Source organism: Caretta caretta, chromosome 27, assembly GCF_965140235.1.
Source record: "Caretta caretta isolate rCarCar2 chromosome 27, rCarCar1.hap1, whole genome shotgun sequence".
NCBI classification, from domain to species: domain Eukaryota; kingdom Metazoa; phylum Chordata; order Testudines; family Cheloniidae; genus Caretta; species Caretta caretta.
Window position 1 is genome coordinate 7,014,626 of NC_134232.1, and position 17,075 is coordinate 7,031,700.

General features: G+C 41.4%; 1 protein-coding gene across 12 annotated transcripts in view; it reads left to right on the forward strand.

Annotated features, from left to right (window-relative positions):
• TANC2 (tetratricopeptide repeat, ankyrin repeat and coiled-coil containing 2) overlaps positions 1 to 17,075 on the forward strand; it is a 713,825-nt gene that overhangs the window by 347,021 nt on the left and 349,729 nt on the right. For all 12 annotated transcript variants that reach the window (XM_048830451.2, XM_048830452.2, XM_048830456.2 and 9 more), the window contains one exon: positions 1,890 to 1,961. In XM_048830451.2, coding sequence (XP_048686408.1) covers positions 1,890 to 1,961 — 72 coding nt within the window. The remainder of the gene's footprint in view (positions 1 to 1,889; positions 1,962 to 17,075) is intronic.

Sequence of the window (17,075 nt, forward strand, 5' to 3'; positions counted from 1 at the left end):
TAAAAGTAAAAAGAGTAAGTGTGTACCTTTTGATATTTTAATAATGCATGCCCTTTTTCACAAATACAGATTTTCTCTGTTTTTTTCCATCTACTGTGATATTTCTGTAGAGCCCTTTATAAAAAATTCAGTTAACCAAGTCATTATCTTGAACTGTGTTTTCATACTCTGAATGAAAGCACTCATTTGAAACTTCCATGATTTAGAGGTTGTCAATCTAGGCTTGTAGCCAGGGGGCTGTTGGTGATTTTCATTCTGTCTTCATGCACAATAATTTTCAAAAATCAAGGGAAGGAATTTTCCAATAAGAATTTTATACTATGAACTAAAAATGTAGGTATAGCCACCCCATCCTCAGTTGTATTAGTGCTGCTGTGTGCCACTCCAATGGCGCGAAGCAGCTCTAAACTCCGCGTAGTGAACCCCAGGAGGATAACCCCGTGTAGTGGGATTCTTGAACGTTGTAGAGCTGCTAGAATAGTTCCTATGACACCTTTTCCTTGACATCACACCCAGAATAGAAACATGACCAGAGAAAGTGACATGGCTGGAGTTCCCCTGCACCCTGGTGCCACCCAGCTGCTATAATGGCCCTGGGGCCAGAAGCAGATGACATGAGTTACAAGGGCTGCCAAGCTGCTGTAACTTGCTTTGGGAAACTGGCCTTTGTGGACAGCTGTCCTAAGATCATTGCTCTTCCTAGCCAAGAAACAAAGCTTTGGGTTTTAGACATTCTCATACTAATTGTATTGATATACCCCAATTGAAGTGTAGGGTCTCTCTCAAACCAGAACCAGCAGGATCATTCAAAAGAAAGAAGCATATTTGCGTACAATCACTGAGCAGGTTGTCACAAAGTTCAGTTGATTTATCTATAAAAATCTTTTATATATTTTAATATAATACTATACTTTTATTTCACTCATAAGTTTTACTTTTCTGTACACTCAAAGCTATTGGCCCATCCCTGAAGTTCTTACTGATGTAAACCTCCTATTTAAGAAGTTTTAACACTTTAAAACTCTTCTTAAAGGCATTAGAAGTTTTGCCTGGGTAAGGACTAATGGCTTTTGGATTGTACCATGTACTTGCTATATTTGTATATGTTGTTATGGTCTTTAACATTCTGTACAGCTAGGCTAAAGTAACTCTCAGAGTATGATGCTTTTAATTACTAGTTGCTTGTTTCTGCTTTCAGCTTGTGTTTGCTACATGTACTGAAACATCTCTATTGAGCTGCTCATCTATTGTTACTAATCTGGTCAGCTGATCAATGAAGACTGGCATGTAATTAATTGTAAAATATTTACATGTTCCTTTCAGTATCTGTCTGGAAAGATTTACTTGTTACTGTTTACTGCTGCAGCTGTACTATACAGTTTCAGGAGGCGATAACAAGAAACATTTTTTTTTTGCTGGTTTGTTTAAACAGTTATTTTCAAAGGAAAGCAATATTTAACACAGTATTCCAATTTGCTGCTGACTGTGGACTTGTTTCACATACGTTAAAAATTTTGTATTTTTACAAAACTGTTCAAGACAAAGGAATTAATTGACTCATGGAAAAAGCACAAGTATGATTCTGATTTTATTCAGAAGTCTGGGATCAGCAGAAGAAAATTAAACACAGATCTACTTTTTTTTTAGTCTATGCATCTGCAAGGACCTCATGCAGTGTGACTATAGTGGGCAATACAGATATAAAAAAAATACCATACAAGATATAGTCAATTGTTTTTTCCTCCTTTTTAATTCTGTCACTCACACAACAAGATTGACCTGCTTTTCTGCTGTTCCTAGAAGATAAGTGATGGTATTTGAGGAAAAGTTGCATCTACCTGACCTATCTGCTATGTTGATATACTTATGCTGTTTTGGTTCTCATGCAGATGGAGGGAGCGAGGAACCACCAGACCGAAGACAGGCAAGTGTAGAATCCCGCCAGAGCCGATCTGGGCAAGGTAATGTTTGTATCATTTTCCTTCAAGAGCTTACTTCTCTTACGTTAGCACTTTGTGCAGTTTTTCTGTTTTGATAAGATATCCAGCTCTTCTGGTTTATTGTAGCTTTTATTGTAATTTAGATATACACAAATTTAATAACCATCAGAAAGGTACAAAATGATCAATTTTAAGGGTTGAAATGAAGCTGGAATCATGTATGGTGCACAATATTCTAGTGGGACCCTTTCAAACAAATACTGTAGTATCTATTAATTTACATATCTGGGCGTCACATCCTCAGTTCCTCAGGCTGTGGACTGGGGATCTTCTTGGGGGCTGGGGGTGAAGGTGTTCTTCCTACTATTCCACAGAGCAGTGGCAGAGGTACTCAGCAGGCACCTATCTTCTGCACCCACTTCTGGAGAGGAGTGCCTGGGTAGTAGCATCTAGTGTGGGCTCTGGAAATCCTGTCCTTCACTGCAATGCAGCAGCAGAACACCATTTCCTTCTGGCAAGTTTCTCCATCCTCCAATGCTGAGGTGGGAGGTCCATGTTGTATTTATGGAGAGCAGCAATAGAGTAAGAGTAGAAAAGAGAATTTGGATCTGTTAAATAATGTTTTAGGTCATTCTCTGGGGCTGTGAAAGTCCTGCTGTTTGGAGCCTTAAATGCAGCTCACCAGCCTACTAAGGCGGCATTCGATAGAAACATGCTTCTCACTGGTAGTATGTTTGCTCATTCACTTTGTGGTTTTCTGCACCAGATTCCAAGATTAATTCTGTTTCACTTTCCTTTTCCTTCCCCAAATCTGTTGTTGCTGTAGAGTCCGAATAGTTTATTGAAGTGATGTTGACTTCAGAGCAATAGTTCTGTTCTTTGGCTGTGTTCCAGTGTTGCCAGCAGAATATTGTATTGGCAAAAGTATTCTGGATGATTGAAGTCTGCAGACAAATTTAGGGGTATGGGTATTTGGAACTAAAACTGTTGAACCCTGTGAAATGGCAACTGTTGATAGAGGTTTGTTGTCTGTAATAGTTTTTTTAATTTGGAATTTTATATCTTAAATAATAAGAATTGAGGCTAGATTAGAAAGAAACAATGAATTCTAATGCGTCTACAAACTCCGACAGCCACATTGCATTCAGAACCAGGTTGCTTTCCTGGACTTTTGTTAGGGAATAAAAGATTAATAATAATAAATGATAACCTGTTCTTTTCAGTCTGCTCTCTATTTATTATACAAAAGCTATTATTGGTAATATTAATTGTAAAAGGAGTATCTAGCCCATTTTCTCTGATTGTGCTCTCTGATGTAGTTTAATTGGCTTAGATTTAAAATATATACAGACATACATATACATAGGTTTAGCTGAAATGCAGATTTCAGAATGTTCTGATTGGACATAACAATCAGGTACTTTGATGGTCTGAGGTACTATATTCTTCCAAAGCACATTGCTGAATACTTGCTAGACGTACCTGTGATTCACTGGAAAAGATCTTTTCATGCTGTGGGAAAAATGCTAATCTGTGGGCTGCAGGTATGTTGTTTGCTAGTGTGTACTTGATGAAGAACATTATATACACACACAAAATCATATTAAAAGGTCATTATTAAGGTTGCAAAGTCAAGCACTCAAACATTAGGAAATGCCAGAACTAAGGTGCTTGAGTTTACATGAGCAAAACAATGTATTTTTTACCAGCCTCATTCTTGGAAACAAATGAACTCTTTGGGCTGAAGTTTTCCACTAAACTTCAACCTGAGGCAGATCCTTAGTATAGAAGATTTCAGCCCAGATGGTTAAAGTTTGGCAAAGTTATAAGCTATTGAAAACAAGATCATATAATTATACAATTTTAATAGTAGGCAATGCTGTGAGCCCTGTCTATAATAAAATGGTGAGGGGGAAAAAAAAAGGTGACTCATATAAAGGTAGATGACAGCATATATAAAAATATGTATGTAGAAATGGTTTAGTAATTGAAATGGTCAAGTTTCAGAGTAACAGCCGTGTTAGTCTGTATTCGCAAAAAGAAAAGGAGTACTTGTGGCACCTTAGAGACTAAATAAATTGATTAGTCTCTAAGGTGCCACAAGTACTCCTTTTCTTTTTGTGAAATGGTCAAGTTAAACAAGATAAAATTTTGGCTTTATCTCTTTCTTTCCCTCCAACACATGGACAGATACATTATTCATAAACTTTCATTTAGGAGTTCTGGAGAAGGCCAGTTTTGTCCAAATAGCATCTTGTTAACCTGATGATTAAAGTGACTGACCTGTTTCTTATTTGGTACCATTTATACATACTTTAATACGTTAATTTTTAAAATTATTGTTAATCATTTCCTGTTGAACTATGTTAATCATGTATCTATGTAAATGTATATGGTCTTTCACAAACCTATATTGAGTCATTAGACATCTATTTGTTATTTATAAAACAATTGTATTGATGGAAAACCCTGTTTTGTATGCTCATTGTTTGCTGCACACAAGTATAGCATGTGTGTGCAAAAATGTGAGCACGTTTTGAAAACGTAGGCCTTTATTTCCTGAACTCTGCACAGTGATTGTTGTGTAAGTCTAACCATCAGAGGAAGCCCATGAAGTCCCATGAATGGATCAGAAATTAGATGAAAATTTTAAAAATATCCAATTATTTAAGGGCATATTCCCTGTCTCTCCTCCATTCACCTGAAACCACTCAAAGGTTGTGGCTGGAGGAGACAAACCTCGTTTATAAACTGGAATCCCTTCCTTCCTCACTTCACTTTCATGATTCCAATGTTTCTCGCCTCACTTTCACACCCCTCCTCTATGGGACCCAGCCTCTCTATTCCCCTTCCTCTCATGAGCTGCCTCTATAAGAGGTTCCCTCATTTCAAATCCAGGTAGTATCTTCTCATTCCACCTTTTAATATTTTTCAGCCTGCTGAGGCCCATAGTGCAATTCAGTGTGTGACAAAGACCCAAAATGAAAGATGCACACAAATTATTTTATGTTGTAAACTTAAGATGCCATTAGTGTAAATGGCTCTTACTTATCTAGCCGCGGTTTCATGATTCTGTTTCTGAAGTAAATAATTTTGAAACCACACATATGAAGGGGACACCAAATTTCTGTGGAAACTAAGATAACTTTGAGACTAAAAGAAGTGATGTCCTTTGAAATGAGGAACAATTGAGACATATAGAATTGCCAACCTCAGGAGATCAAAAATCATGAATCAGATCCCCAATAAAAGTGAAATATGGCTCCAAAAGAATGAGATTTATTTTTTAAGAAATAATACATTGTGTTTTTGGTCTGACTGTTGATTTTTGAGCTCTTCTGACCATTCCCAATGTGTGTGGTGACCATGAGTGTTGCCCACTCTTTCACATTTATTGAAAAGGTGGATTTAAACCCCAGGCAGGAGCTGAGACCCTGAACACCCAAAGCAGTCCTGTCATCCTAGTTTGTCATGACTCGCTGGTCTCGAGCCCAGGTCCACAGAGTTGATGGGAATGGCCACGCTCCAACCCTCCAGCTGAACTGTGACCCATGAAGTCAAGGCACAGCTCCTACTTAAGCCTGCAGTAGGAACAGGAAGCTGTGTGAACAACTGGGCCCCACCCTGCTATGGAATGTGTGCCTTATGCTTAGGGTGACCAGATGTCCCATTTTTATAGGGACAGTCCTGTTTTTTGGGACTTTTTCTTATATAGGCGCCTATTAGCCCCCACCCCCTGTCCCGTTTTTTCATAGTTGCTATCTGGTCACCCTACTCGTGCTACTGCTCATGCTTATGCAGCTTGATTTCCTGGCATCTGACTCATAGTTCTGATCTCCAGTTTATCTCCTGCCTCTGACCCAGCTTGACTCTAGTTCCTGACATGGTTCTGATCTCCAGTTTGCCTCTTGCTTCTGACTTCCCGGTATCCTGACCCAGCTGACTCTGGACTCCTGTCTCAAGACTGTAGACTCTGGCTTTTATTACTAGGTCTGGCCACCCATGACCTGACCATGACACAGTTCCCACATCAATGTTGATACCACATCTGCCTATCTCATCAATTCTGCCTCTCCCACAGCCCCCACATCTGTTCTGTCCCCACACGAGTGCTGCAGTCTGCCCCCATATCGGTGCCAGTTCCAATCTTTATCCCCCATATCAGTGCTGCCCTCAGCCTCTCATCTGCCACCATCCTAATCTTTCCATCAGTTCTGCTCTCCCAACCTCACCACTAGTCCTCCTATTACTCCTGGGGCTCTTCACTCCAGCCCAGCCTGGTCTCAGGGGGCTGCAGTGGTGCCCTTATCCCTCTTGCCTATTCCCATACTGGTTGTTGCATAGAGGGGAAGAGCGAGGCGCGATTTCCATTGCTTATTGGAGAGGAGGAAAGAGCAGAGACCTACTGAGCTGATGGGCACTTTGATTCCTCTTTCACTCTCCCCTCCCATGAAAACAGTGAGCAGAGGGGGAGAGAATCTACCTGCATCCTGCAGGGTTGAACTTCATGACAGGGCTGGAGCTCTCATGTCATCACAAGACAAGCTCCAGCCCTGTCGGAAACCCCATCACTAACGAAAAAATTCTGAGAGTTGGCAATACTGGAGGCATGCTACTGCTCCACATCCCTCGTCTTATTCCATGCCACCCATTTATACCCTCCAAGACTCATGCCCCTCCTCTCTTTCCCTAGGTTCCTATCCCTTTGTAACCCACCTTCTGACTCAGCCTAGCGGTAGCTGAAAAACACAGCATGGAGCCAGTACCAGTTCAGTTTCTGTATGTAAACATTCAAAAATTGGGATTTTTTTTCTCTCTGTATACACTTGAAATGAGCTCTGAATGAGTGTGTCCCTTGGAATAGTCACAGTTAACTGGAAAGGGAAAGAAAACAAAGGAAAAAAGTAACAAAATACCACTTACCCTAACTTTTAGCTTGCATGAGCACAACCTAAGATATGGCTGCAGGCCAAATATGTGGGCTAGTACAGACAGGAGAAGCGTCATCATGTTGGCATTGAGTTCTGAAGATGAAAACAGATTGGTTCAGAGCTGTCCAGGAGAAGAGACAGTCTGACTTGTGCATGGGGAAAAATGAAGGGTGTTTAAGCTTCATGTGATTATTATTAACTGTAACCTATGTTTATTCCATATGCTAACATGTTATACATACTATACCACAGGGGCTTAGAGATTTTGTTATGCATAGAATTTAAGTGAGGCGATCAGACTCTTGCAATATAAATCAAAACACAATTTGGAATATCACAAAAAAGTTTATCTATTAAGTCTATGACATTTTGTCATATTGAAATAATCCAGAAGACAATTTACTATTTAGTATATGCACTGTATAGGAAATGTCTTGTGTACGTATATGTTGTAGCAATACTGCTAAAGTTGTGGGTCAGTCACTGTAAATCTTTTGTTTCAGTGATTTATAAATCAGTAGAAAGATATTCTGTTTGACTGAAGCAAATTTCAGAATAATCTGTTCAAATCCTTTTGAATTTTGCAATTGTGAAAAAATGAGAATTTTGATTTCTCCCTTTTTCCCATCCCAAAGATATTCCTTTGCTTTTACTGAATTCAGAATCATTTTTTTGTTAAAATTAAAATCTGGTAGGTAATCCATAAATAAAACATTTTTAATTTAAGTTTTATTAATGATTAAAAAAGAGAGAGAGAGAGAAAGAGAGAGAGAATGGTCCAGTGTTTTGAGCAAGAGACTGAAATCCAGTGATTCTGGATTCTCTTTCCAGCTCTGCCAATTACTTGCTCTGTGTGACTTTAAGTAAGTCAATTAATTTTTTGTGCCCCAACTTCTGTATCTGTAAAATTAAGATAATATCCTCTGACAAGGATTTTATGAGGGTTAGTACATTAATGTTTGCAAAGCATTTTGAGAATTTAGATGGCAGGTGCTATCAATTTGTATGGCTATTTGTTCACATTATTGCTTTATTTATTGTTCATTTTATATAGAAAAACATGGGATTCTCAGTTTCCCCTCAGCTTTAGACAAGTACCAGATATTATGGCCACAAATTCTTTTGCAGACCTATACTGTAATGGAGCAAATGCAGAGCATGCAAGCCTTACACATCTCTTCAAAGAACCACATGCAGTAAAGTGTGTGGTGCTTACTAAAGCTGTCTCAGAATGCTGGAATTTGAACCTGTATCTTCAGGGAATTTTAAACCTGTGCATAGCGCCCCTCAGGGGCATCATCCTGCAAACTGCTGAGCACTCTGGCCCCGTCCAGCAAAGCATTTTGGCATGTGCTTAACATTTAACAGTATGAAGTGAAAAGAGCAGACGAAAGCATCCAGCTGAAAGTATTTTTAGCAATCATGGCAAAAATTGTTATCCATTCTGAATTAATTGGAAATCTGCATATCAAAGAAACTGCAATGTAATGACCTTGAGGTTATTAAAATCTTAAAAGCAAAAAAAAAAAAAATCAGTTAAGGATTATATCTTCAATACATGGGCAAAGTAAAATAACATGGATTGTAATGAATGCTCATCAATTGTCACATGAATGTTAAGAGTCCTACATGGAGGCATCCAGTACTGCACTTGAGCATACATATGCAATAATAGTTAATTTTTGTTTTGTTTTTCACTGTAGAAGGATACAGCTATGTTGTGAAGTATTCCATGACTTTGAGATTGGTTATGGGTCCATTTTAGCTGTAAAATGTGTAACTTTTTATCAGTTTTCTGATAAGGAGTTGTCTGAGAACTTCAGCATTATTTAAATCTGTTTCCTGCTATGTGAATGAATAATGTATTCCCTTGACTATTTTACACTGTTGATATAGCCTTTTTTGGACAGCTACAATAAACTCAGGCTGTTGTCTCTTCTGAATTATAATGTATTGAAGGCATTTATCTTTTCTGCTTTATCCACATGTGACAATTCAGCTCTGTTATCCATCCTCTGTGAATTAGTTTTTATAAACCTACATTTTATTCACACAAACTACTGAAAGTCACACAAAGCTATCCAATGGAAATCAAATAATTACTTTCAGAGAGGAAAATTATAACACAGGAACAAAGGTGATCAGAGCCCATGGCTATAATCTATCTGATCTTTTGCAAAATCAAAGAAATGAGATGATCTGGGAGAAATTTAGATGCACCTCTCATAATTCTCTGCTCAGTAAGTATAGTTTATGCATCAGGTATCAAGTCATGTATATTTGCAGTAAAATATAAAGGATAACAATTGTAAATATGGAGGCAAGTTATCCCAGAACTCCACAGTACTCCAGTGTATTAGCGAGATGCCTCTGGAAACGGAAGGTCCTTAAGTAATTCTTTTCAAATATTAGAACTGATTTGTTGCAAGTGATGTGTGAAAATTTGGATCAGTTTTTATTTTTAATGAATCAGTTAATCCATTCCTGATCACAAAACTGACCTCGAGAAACTAGTTAAAAATGTGAAGATAATGATCCAGATTATGCCCTAAATTACGCGTTTGCAACCCCACTCTTTTGTAAAAGAACAGCAACTCAGTGAACGGTACTTTTTGTCAAATATTTAATTTTCCACCCAGGCAAGTTGAGCTTCCTTTCCAAGCCAGTAGTTTAAGAAACTGAATGATATGAAACCCCAAAGTACCATTCTGGACCTCTGAGCACGTGCTTCCAAACAATTGGCTTAAGAACAGTTCTGAGATGTCGTCATTACTTGGGAGAGAGAGAATATGGCATTTAATATGCGGCAGTTTATCGCTATAAAATTAAAGATTGATGCAGATCATTCCTTTTGCAACTTTTGCGTAGCAGAGGCTAGCACAGATTTTGACAAATTTCTTTTTGTGGCCCCAAATACTAATAATTAAGAGGAGTAGCACAGAACTCATAGCCCAAGACGAACAAGAGCTAAGGTGGCTTCAATTCCCTTCCAACCCTGATCTTCTATGATTCTAGCAAAGTCACCTTCATGCCTTCCCAATTCTGGGCTGCTCTGGGAGCCAGAGTAGCCAGTGGTGTAATTTTAACAGCCCCAGTCGAAGTCACAGCAGGCTGCCCTGTGCGTGGCTGTGCTTCTCAGAATCTCTGCAGTGTTCTGGGCTGGTACTATGCTCCTCCTGCCCCAAGCATGCTCCCTGTGCTAGGGTTTGTGAGGCAGTCCTGCAGTAATTTTCCTCAGTTCCTATACATGGGGAAATTTTCCCCCAGCTGGATTCAGGGCTTCTCAAGACCCTTTGTACCTCTCCAGCACTTGTAACAGGCATAAAGGGACAAGAAAGGGGTGACAATCTCATGCATCATTTCTAATTTTCCCTCTTCTATTTAACTAAGAACTTGACCATCAGTTAGCAAAACTGAGGGAGGCTTAATGAATAAATCATAATTTTCCATATTACTTACTCAGTGTCCAAATTTTTTTTTTGCTCTCTGTATACAATATGGCAAATATACATATCTGTACTATAATTCAAATGTCTCTGTGCAATTGTTAACAATTTGTCCCAATGTACTGAATATTCAGAATATTTGCTTAAAAATTCTGGTAAAATTAGTAACTGGAGGAGGAACATAAAATAACTTTGATCACAAGCAAAGATCTGCTCATTCCGTACATTGCAGGGAGAAATTAATTCTGCCTCCAAATGCTCTCTACATTAAAATAATAATAATTCCCATCAGTCTTCAGTTTGCTTATATTGTAGTAACTGGGATACTGTCGCCCCATGGCATCATATCTGAGAACCTTCCACAGAAAATCAATAGCAAAGTCAGCAGAGAGCTTCAGTGGACTTCTCTCACACTTCTCCCTTTTTAGGGTTAAGCCTCTCCTTGAGGTAGAGTTGTGAGCTTCTTTTCAAGCTTTTATTAATTTCCTTTTCTTTTGTTCGTTTGTTTTTTGTTTGGCTGGGCTTTGGGTAGAAGGGGGTTCCAGAGCAATTGCAGAAATGAGTGGCAGTGAGATACAGAATAGACTTTGAACTTGAAAAAAGAACAAGGACAAATAAAATGAACCATTTGACTGTACTGTTCTTTGAGGAGCTTCAATTAGATTCTAAAATTATCACCTGAGTTCAAACAAAGCCAACAATTCAATTCGGTAAAGGTATTTTACTTAGCCCAAAGACTCTTTATTGCCTAGTGATAAGACTGCAGAAAATGTGGAGCTTTCTATCTACATAAAGTGTTTAAGAATCAGAGAAACATGAGCCAAATTCTCAGATGGTGTAAATTTGCATAGCTCCACTCTGCTGATTTATACCAGTTGAGACTCTGACCCAGTATCTGCTCTGAGTAAATCTAGTCTGTCCATTAGCAGGTAACCTTGTAAAGAATGACTTCTCATCTGTAAGCCAGCAATTTAGCTCAGATTTCCTGTTCTACAAGAACGTTAAAGAAATAATAAGGTAACAGACTCCATCTTTCGCAGCTCCTCTGTCATTCTAATAAATGAGAGGGGAGAAGTGAAAAGAGCAATAGATAGCATCACTGGACAAACAGAAATCTAAGGGATCTGTTTCTGTGTGGTCCCATAGAATTGCATGAAATACACATTAAGGTCTGTTAATTCTGTAGTTTTTAGAGCCTAAAGATTTCTGACTAGTCTAAGATTCCAGAATTTTGGATGTGTGCACCAGACAGGAATCTTTTGGATGGGGTTGGAGGAAATCTATTTGGGATTGTAAGTCATAAGAAACAATACATTTGAAAACCTTTATGAACAGACTCCTTACACTTTATTTTAAAACAGATCTATTTTATATCATATAATGTAAGAATTTCTGTATATCTATTGACAAATATCCTTCTATAAACAAAACCAAACTCTAAACTATGTCAAACAAATTTTTCAGAGTAACAGCCATGTTAGTCTGTATTCGCAAAAAGAAAAGGAGTACTTGTGGCACCTTAGAGACTAACCAATTTATTTGAGCATAAGCTTTCGTGAGCTACAGCTCACTTCATCGGATGCTGTCATAAATATAAAGGGAAGGGTAAACCACTTTGAAATCCCTCCTGGCCAGGGGAAAGCTCCTCTCACCTGTAAAGGGTTAAGAAGCTAAAGGTAACCTCGCTGGCACCTGACCAAAATGACCAATGAGGAGACAAGATACTTTCAAAAGCTGGGAGGAGGGAGAGAAACAAAGGGTCTGTGTCTGTCTGTATGCTGCTCTTGCCAGGGACAGAACAGGAATGGAGTCTTAGAACTTTTAGTAAGTAATCTAGCTAGGTATGTGTTAGATTATGATTTCTTTAAATGGCTGAGAAAAGAATTGTGCTGAATAGAATAACTATTTCTGTCTGTGTATCTTTTTTGTAACTTAAGGTTTTGCCTAGAGGGGTTCTCTATGTTTTTGAATCTAATTACCCTGTAAGATATCTACCATCCTGATTTTACAGGGGGGATTTCTTTATTTCTATTTACTTCTATTTTTTATTAAAAGTCTTCTTGTAAAAAACTGAATGCTTTTTCATTGTTCTCAGATCCAAGGGTTTGGGTCTGTGGTCACCTATGCAAATTGGTGAGGCTTTTTATCCAACATTTCCCAGGAAAGGGGGGGTGCAAGTGTTGGGAGGATTGTTCATTGTTCTTAAGATCCAAGGGTCTGGGTCTGTAGTCACCTAGGCAAATTGGTGAGGCTTTTTACCAAACCTTGTCCAGGAAGTGGGGTGCAGGGTTTTGGGAAGTATTTTGGGGGGAAAGACGCGTCCAAACAGCTCTTCCCCAGTAACCAGTATTAGTTTGGTGGTGGTAGCGGCCAGTCCAAGGACAACGGGGGGAATATTTTGTACCTTGGGGAAGTTTTGACCTAAGCTGGTAAAGATAAGCTTAGGAGGTTTTTTTCATGCAGGTCCCCACATCTGTACCCTAGAGTTCAGAGTGGGGGAGGAACCTTGACATGGTGGCACAGTGGTGGGATTAACCTGAAATCATTTTGAGATCCAGTTGAGATTTTTTGAACTAGAAATACAGATTTTAAAAAGGAAATTTTTTTTTCCTTTGGAAAGGAAGTCCAGAAAGCAGTTGAAACTGAAAGCTGAAACTGTGGCCAAGCAGAGACAAAAGGGGATTATCTTGTGAATTGCAGGTTTTCTTTGCCTGGAGGCAGGGTACTTAACTCCTGCAGGGAAATTCACAGTCTTCCAACCCAGAGGTTTTTTTTTTCTTTTCTTCCTAAAAGTAAATAGGGGGTGTGTGTTCTACCCATTTGCTTTTTCTTTGGGCTGGGTAAGCAGGTTTCCAAGTAGTTGGAGGTTTTTTGCTTTAATTTGGGCCCAGAGCAGAGACAAGGGAATTGTCTTTTTCTGTAGGCTGACAATCACTATCAGAGAATAGGTATTCTATTCCAGCACAGCAAAATTTTACAGCCAAGTTTTGTTTGTTTATTTCTAAACCTCGGGTGTAAAGTTAGTTAAAAACAGAGAGGTTAGAATGGCAAAATCCGCGGCTCGACTACAGCTCGAATTAGCCAAATTTCAGGCTGAGGAAAGACAAAGGGAACATGAAAGACAGATAGAACTCATGCGGCTGAAGAAGGAACAAGAAAGGGAGGCAGCGAGAGAAGCAGAACAACACCAAGCGGCTGCTCACAGGAGAGCTATGGAAGCGAGGGACAAAGAACTGGAGGAGAAGGAAAAAGAGAGGAAGTATGTGGAGGAGATGGAGAAGATAAAGGCTCAGCAGAATATCCCAACAAACCCTAGTAATCCTTCTCCAAGTACCACTTCCCATCCCAGAAAGTTCCCCACCTACAAGGCAGGCGATGATACTGAGGCCTTCCTAGAAAACTTCGAAAGGGCCTGCCTTGGGTACAACATCTCTACTGACCAATACATGGTAGAGCTGAGGCCGCAGCTCAGTGGACCCTTAGCTGAGGTGGCAGCTGAAATGCCTAAAGAACACATGAACATGTTTAAATCCAAGGTGAGAGTCAGAATGGGGATAACACCCGAGCAGTCTCGTCGGAGGTTCAGAGCCCTAAGGTGGAAACCAGACATGTCATTTACCCGACATGCCTACCACATTGTGAAACATTGGGATGCCTGGATATCAGGAGCAAGTGTTGAATCTCCAGTAAATTTGCCCTTCCTAATGCAAATGGAACAATTCTTAGAGGGTGTTCCTGAGGAAATAGAAAGATACATCCTAGATGGGAAACCCAAAACTGTAATTGAGGCAGGAGAGATTGGAGCCAGATGGGTGGAGGTGGCAGAGAAGAAGAAAACTGGTCGCAGTTGGAGCGGAGACCAGAAGGGACCACCCCAGACCACACCCTATTACCGGGGGCCGCCCAAAGCCCCACCTACCTCCCAAAGAACCCTCCAGACCCCTTATCGTCCCACCACCCCGTTCTCCAGCAACCCTCCTCGCCCCAGTGACCCGTCAGCTGGACGATGTTTTAAGTGTAACGAGCTGGGGCATGTAAAGGCCAACTGCCCCAAGAACCCCAACAGATTACAGTTCATTGCACCGGAATCACACCAGAGGTCCACAGGCCCAGATACCTCCCAGATACCCTTGGAGCGGAGGGAAACTGTGAGTGTGGGCGGGAAGAAGGTCACCGCGTGGAGGGATATCGGAGCACAAGTGTTGGCTATCCATGCTTCCTTAGTGGACCCCAATTTAATCAACCCAGAGATCCAAGTGACGATTCAACCCTTCAAGTCCAACTCTTTCAATTTGCCTACAGCCAAGTTGCCTGTCCAGTACAAGGGCTGGTCAGGAACGTGGACTTTTGCAGTGTATGATGATTATCCCATCCCCATGCTGTCGGGGGAAGACTTGGCCAATCATGTGAAGCTAGCCAAGAGGGTGGGAATGGTCACCCGCAGACAGGCTAAACAAGCCGTCACGCCTAGCTCTGTTCCGGAAACTTCTACCAGGACCCAGTCAGAGGTGATGGACCCGGACCCCAGGCCAATGTCTGCAACAGCAGTAGTGGATCCAGTCCCAGAGACCCAGACGGAACCAGTCCCAGAACCGGAACCAGCCGAACAACCAACACCAGACCCCGTGTCAGCACTGAATCCAGTACTTGCAACCTCAACACCAGAGGGCCCCACCGAACCTGAACTGGCAGCAGCCGATAACCCAACACAAGAGGCTCAGCCGGAGCCTGAATCCCAACATAGTGCACCAGCGGAGAGTGGTTCACAGTCAACAGAAACAGCTCCATCCCCTATATCGCTTCCAGAGGGACCAAGCCTAGGTCCACAATCCCATGAGGAACTGATGTCTCCAGCATCAAGGGAACAGTTCCAGACCGAACAGGAAGCAGATGAAAGCCTCCAGAGAGCTTGGACGGCGGCACGGAGCAACCCACCGCCTCTCAGCTCTTCTAATCGATCCAGGTTTGTTATAGAAAGAGGACTTTTATACAAGGAAACTCTTTCTGGTGGACACCAGGAAGACTGGCATCCTCAGAGACAGTTGGTAGTTCCAACTAAATACCGGGCCAAGCTCTTGAGCTTAGCCCATGATCACCCTAGTGGCCATGCTGGGGTGAACAGGACCAAAGACCGTTTGGGGGGGTCATTCCACTGGGAGGGAATGGGCAAGGATGTTTCTACCTATGTCCAGTCTTGTGAGGTGTGCCAAAGAGTGGGAAAACCCCAAGACCAGGTCAAAGCCCCTCTACAACCCCTCCCCATCATTGAAGTTCCATTTCAGCGAGTAGCTGTGGATATTCTGGGTCCTTTTCCGAAAAAGACACCCAGAGGAAAGCAGTACATACTGACTTTCATGGATTTTGCCACCCGATGGCCAGAAGCAGTAGCTCTAAGCAACACCAGGGCTAAAAGTGTGTGCCAGGCACTAGCAGACATTTTTGCCAGGTTAGGTTGGCCCTCCGACATCCTCACAGATGCAGGGACTAATTTCCTGGCAGAAACTATGGGAAGCTCATGGGGTAAATCACTTGGTTGCCACTCCTTACCACCATCAAACAAATGGCATGGTGGAGAAGTTTAATGGAACTTTGGGGGCCATGATACGTAAATTTGTAAATGAGCACTCCAATGATTGGGACCTAGTGTTGCAGCAGTTGCTCTTTGCCTACAGAGCTGTACCACATCCCAGTTTAGGGTTTTCCCCATTTGAACTTGTATATGGCCGTGAGGTTAAGGGGCCATTGCAGTTGGTGAAGCAGCAATGGGAGGGATTTACACCGTCTCCAGGAACTAACATTCTGGACTTCGTAACCAACCTACAAAACACCCTCCGAACCTCTTTAGCCCTTGCTGAAGAAAACTTACAGGATGCTCAAAAAGAGCAAAAAGCCTGGTATGATAAACATGCCAGAGAGCGTTCCTTCAAAGTAGGGGACCAGGTCATGGTCTTAAAGGCGCTCCAGGCCCATAAAATGGAAGCATCGTGGGAAGGGCCATTCATGGTCCAGGAGCGCCTGGGAGCTGTTAATTATCTCATAGCATTCCCCACCTCCAACCGAAAGCCTAAGGTGTACCATATTAATTCTCTAAAGCCCTTTTATTCCAGAGAATTAAAGGTTTGTCAGTTTACAGCCCAGGGAGGAGACGACGCTGAGTGGCCTGAAGGTGTTTACTACGAAGGGAAATGTGCTGGTGGTGTGGAAGAGGTGAACCTCTCCATGACCCTTGGGCGTATGCAGTGACAGCAGATCCAGGAGCTGTGCACTAGCTACGCGCCAACGTTCTCAGCCACCCCAGGACTGACTGAGCGGGCATACCACTCCATTGACACAGGTAATGCTCACCCAATTAGGGTCCAACCTTACCGGGTGTCTCCTCAAGCTAAAACTGCTATAGAACGGGAGATCCAGGATATGTTACAGATGGGTGTAATCCACCCCTCTGAAAGTGCATGGGCGTCTCCAGTGGTTCTAGTTCCCAAACCAGATGGGGAAATACGTTTTTGCGTGGACTACCGTAAGCTAAATGCTGTAACTCGCCCAGACAACTATCCAATGCCACGCACAGATGAACTATTAGAGAAACTGGGACGGGCCCAGTTCATCTCTACCTTGGACTTAACCAAGGGGTACTGGCAGGTACCGCTAGATGAATCTGCCAAGGAAAGGTCAGCCTTCATCACACATCTCGGGCTGTATGAATTTAATGTACTCCCTTTCGGGCTGTGAAATGCACCCGCCACTTTCCAAAGACTTGT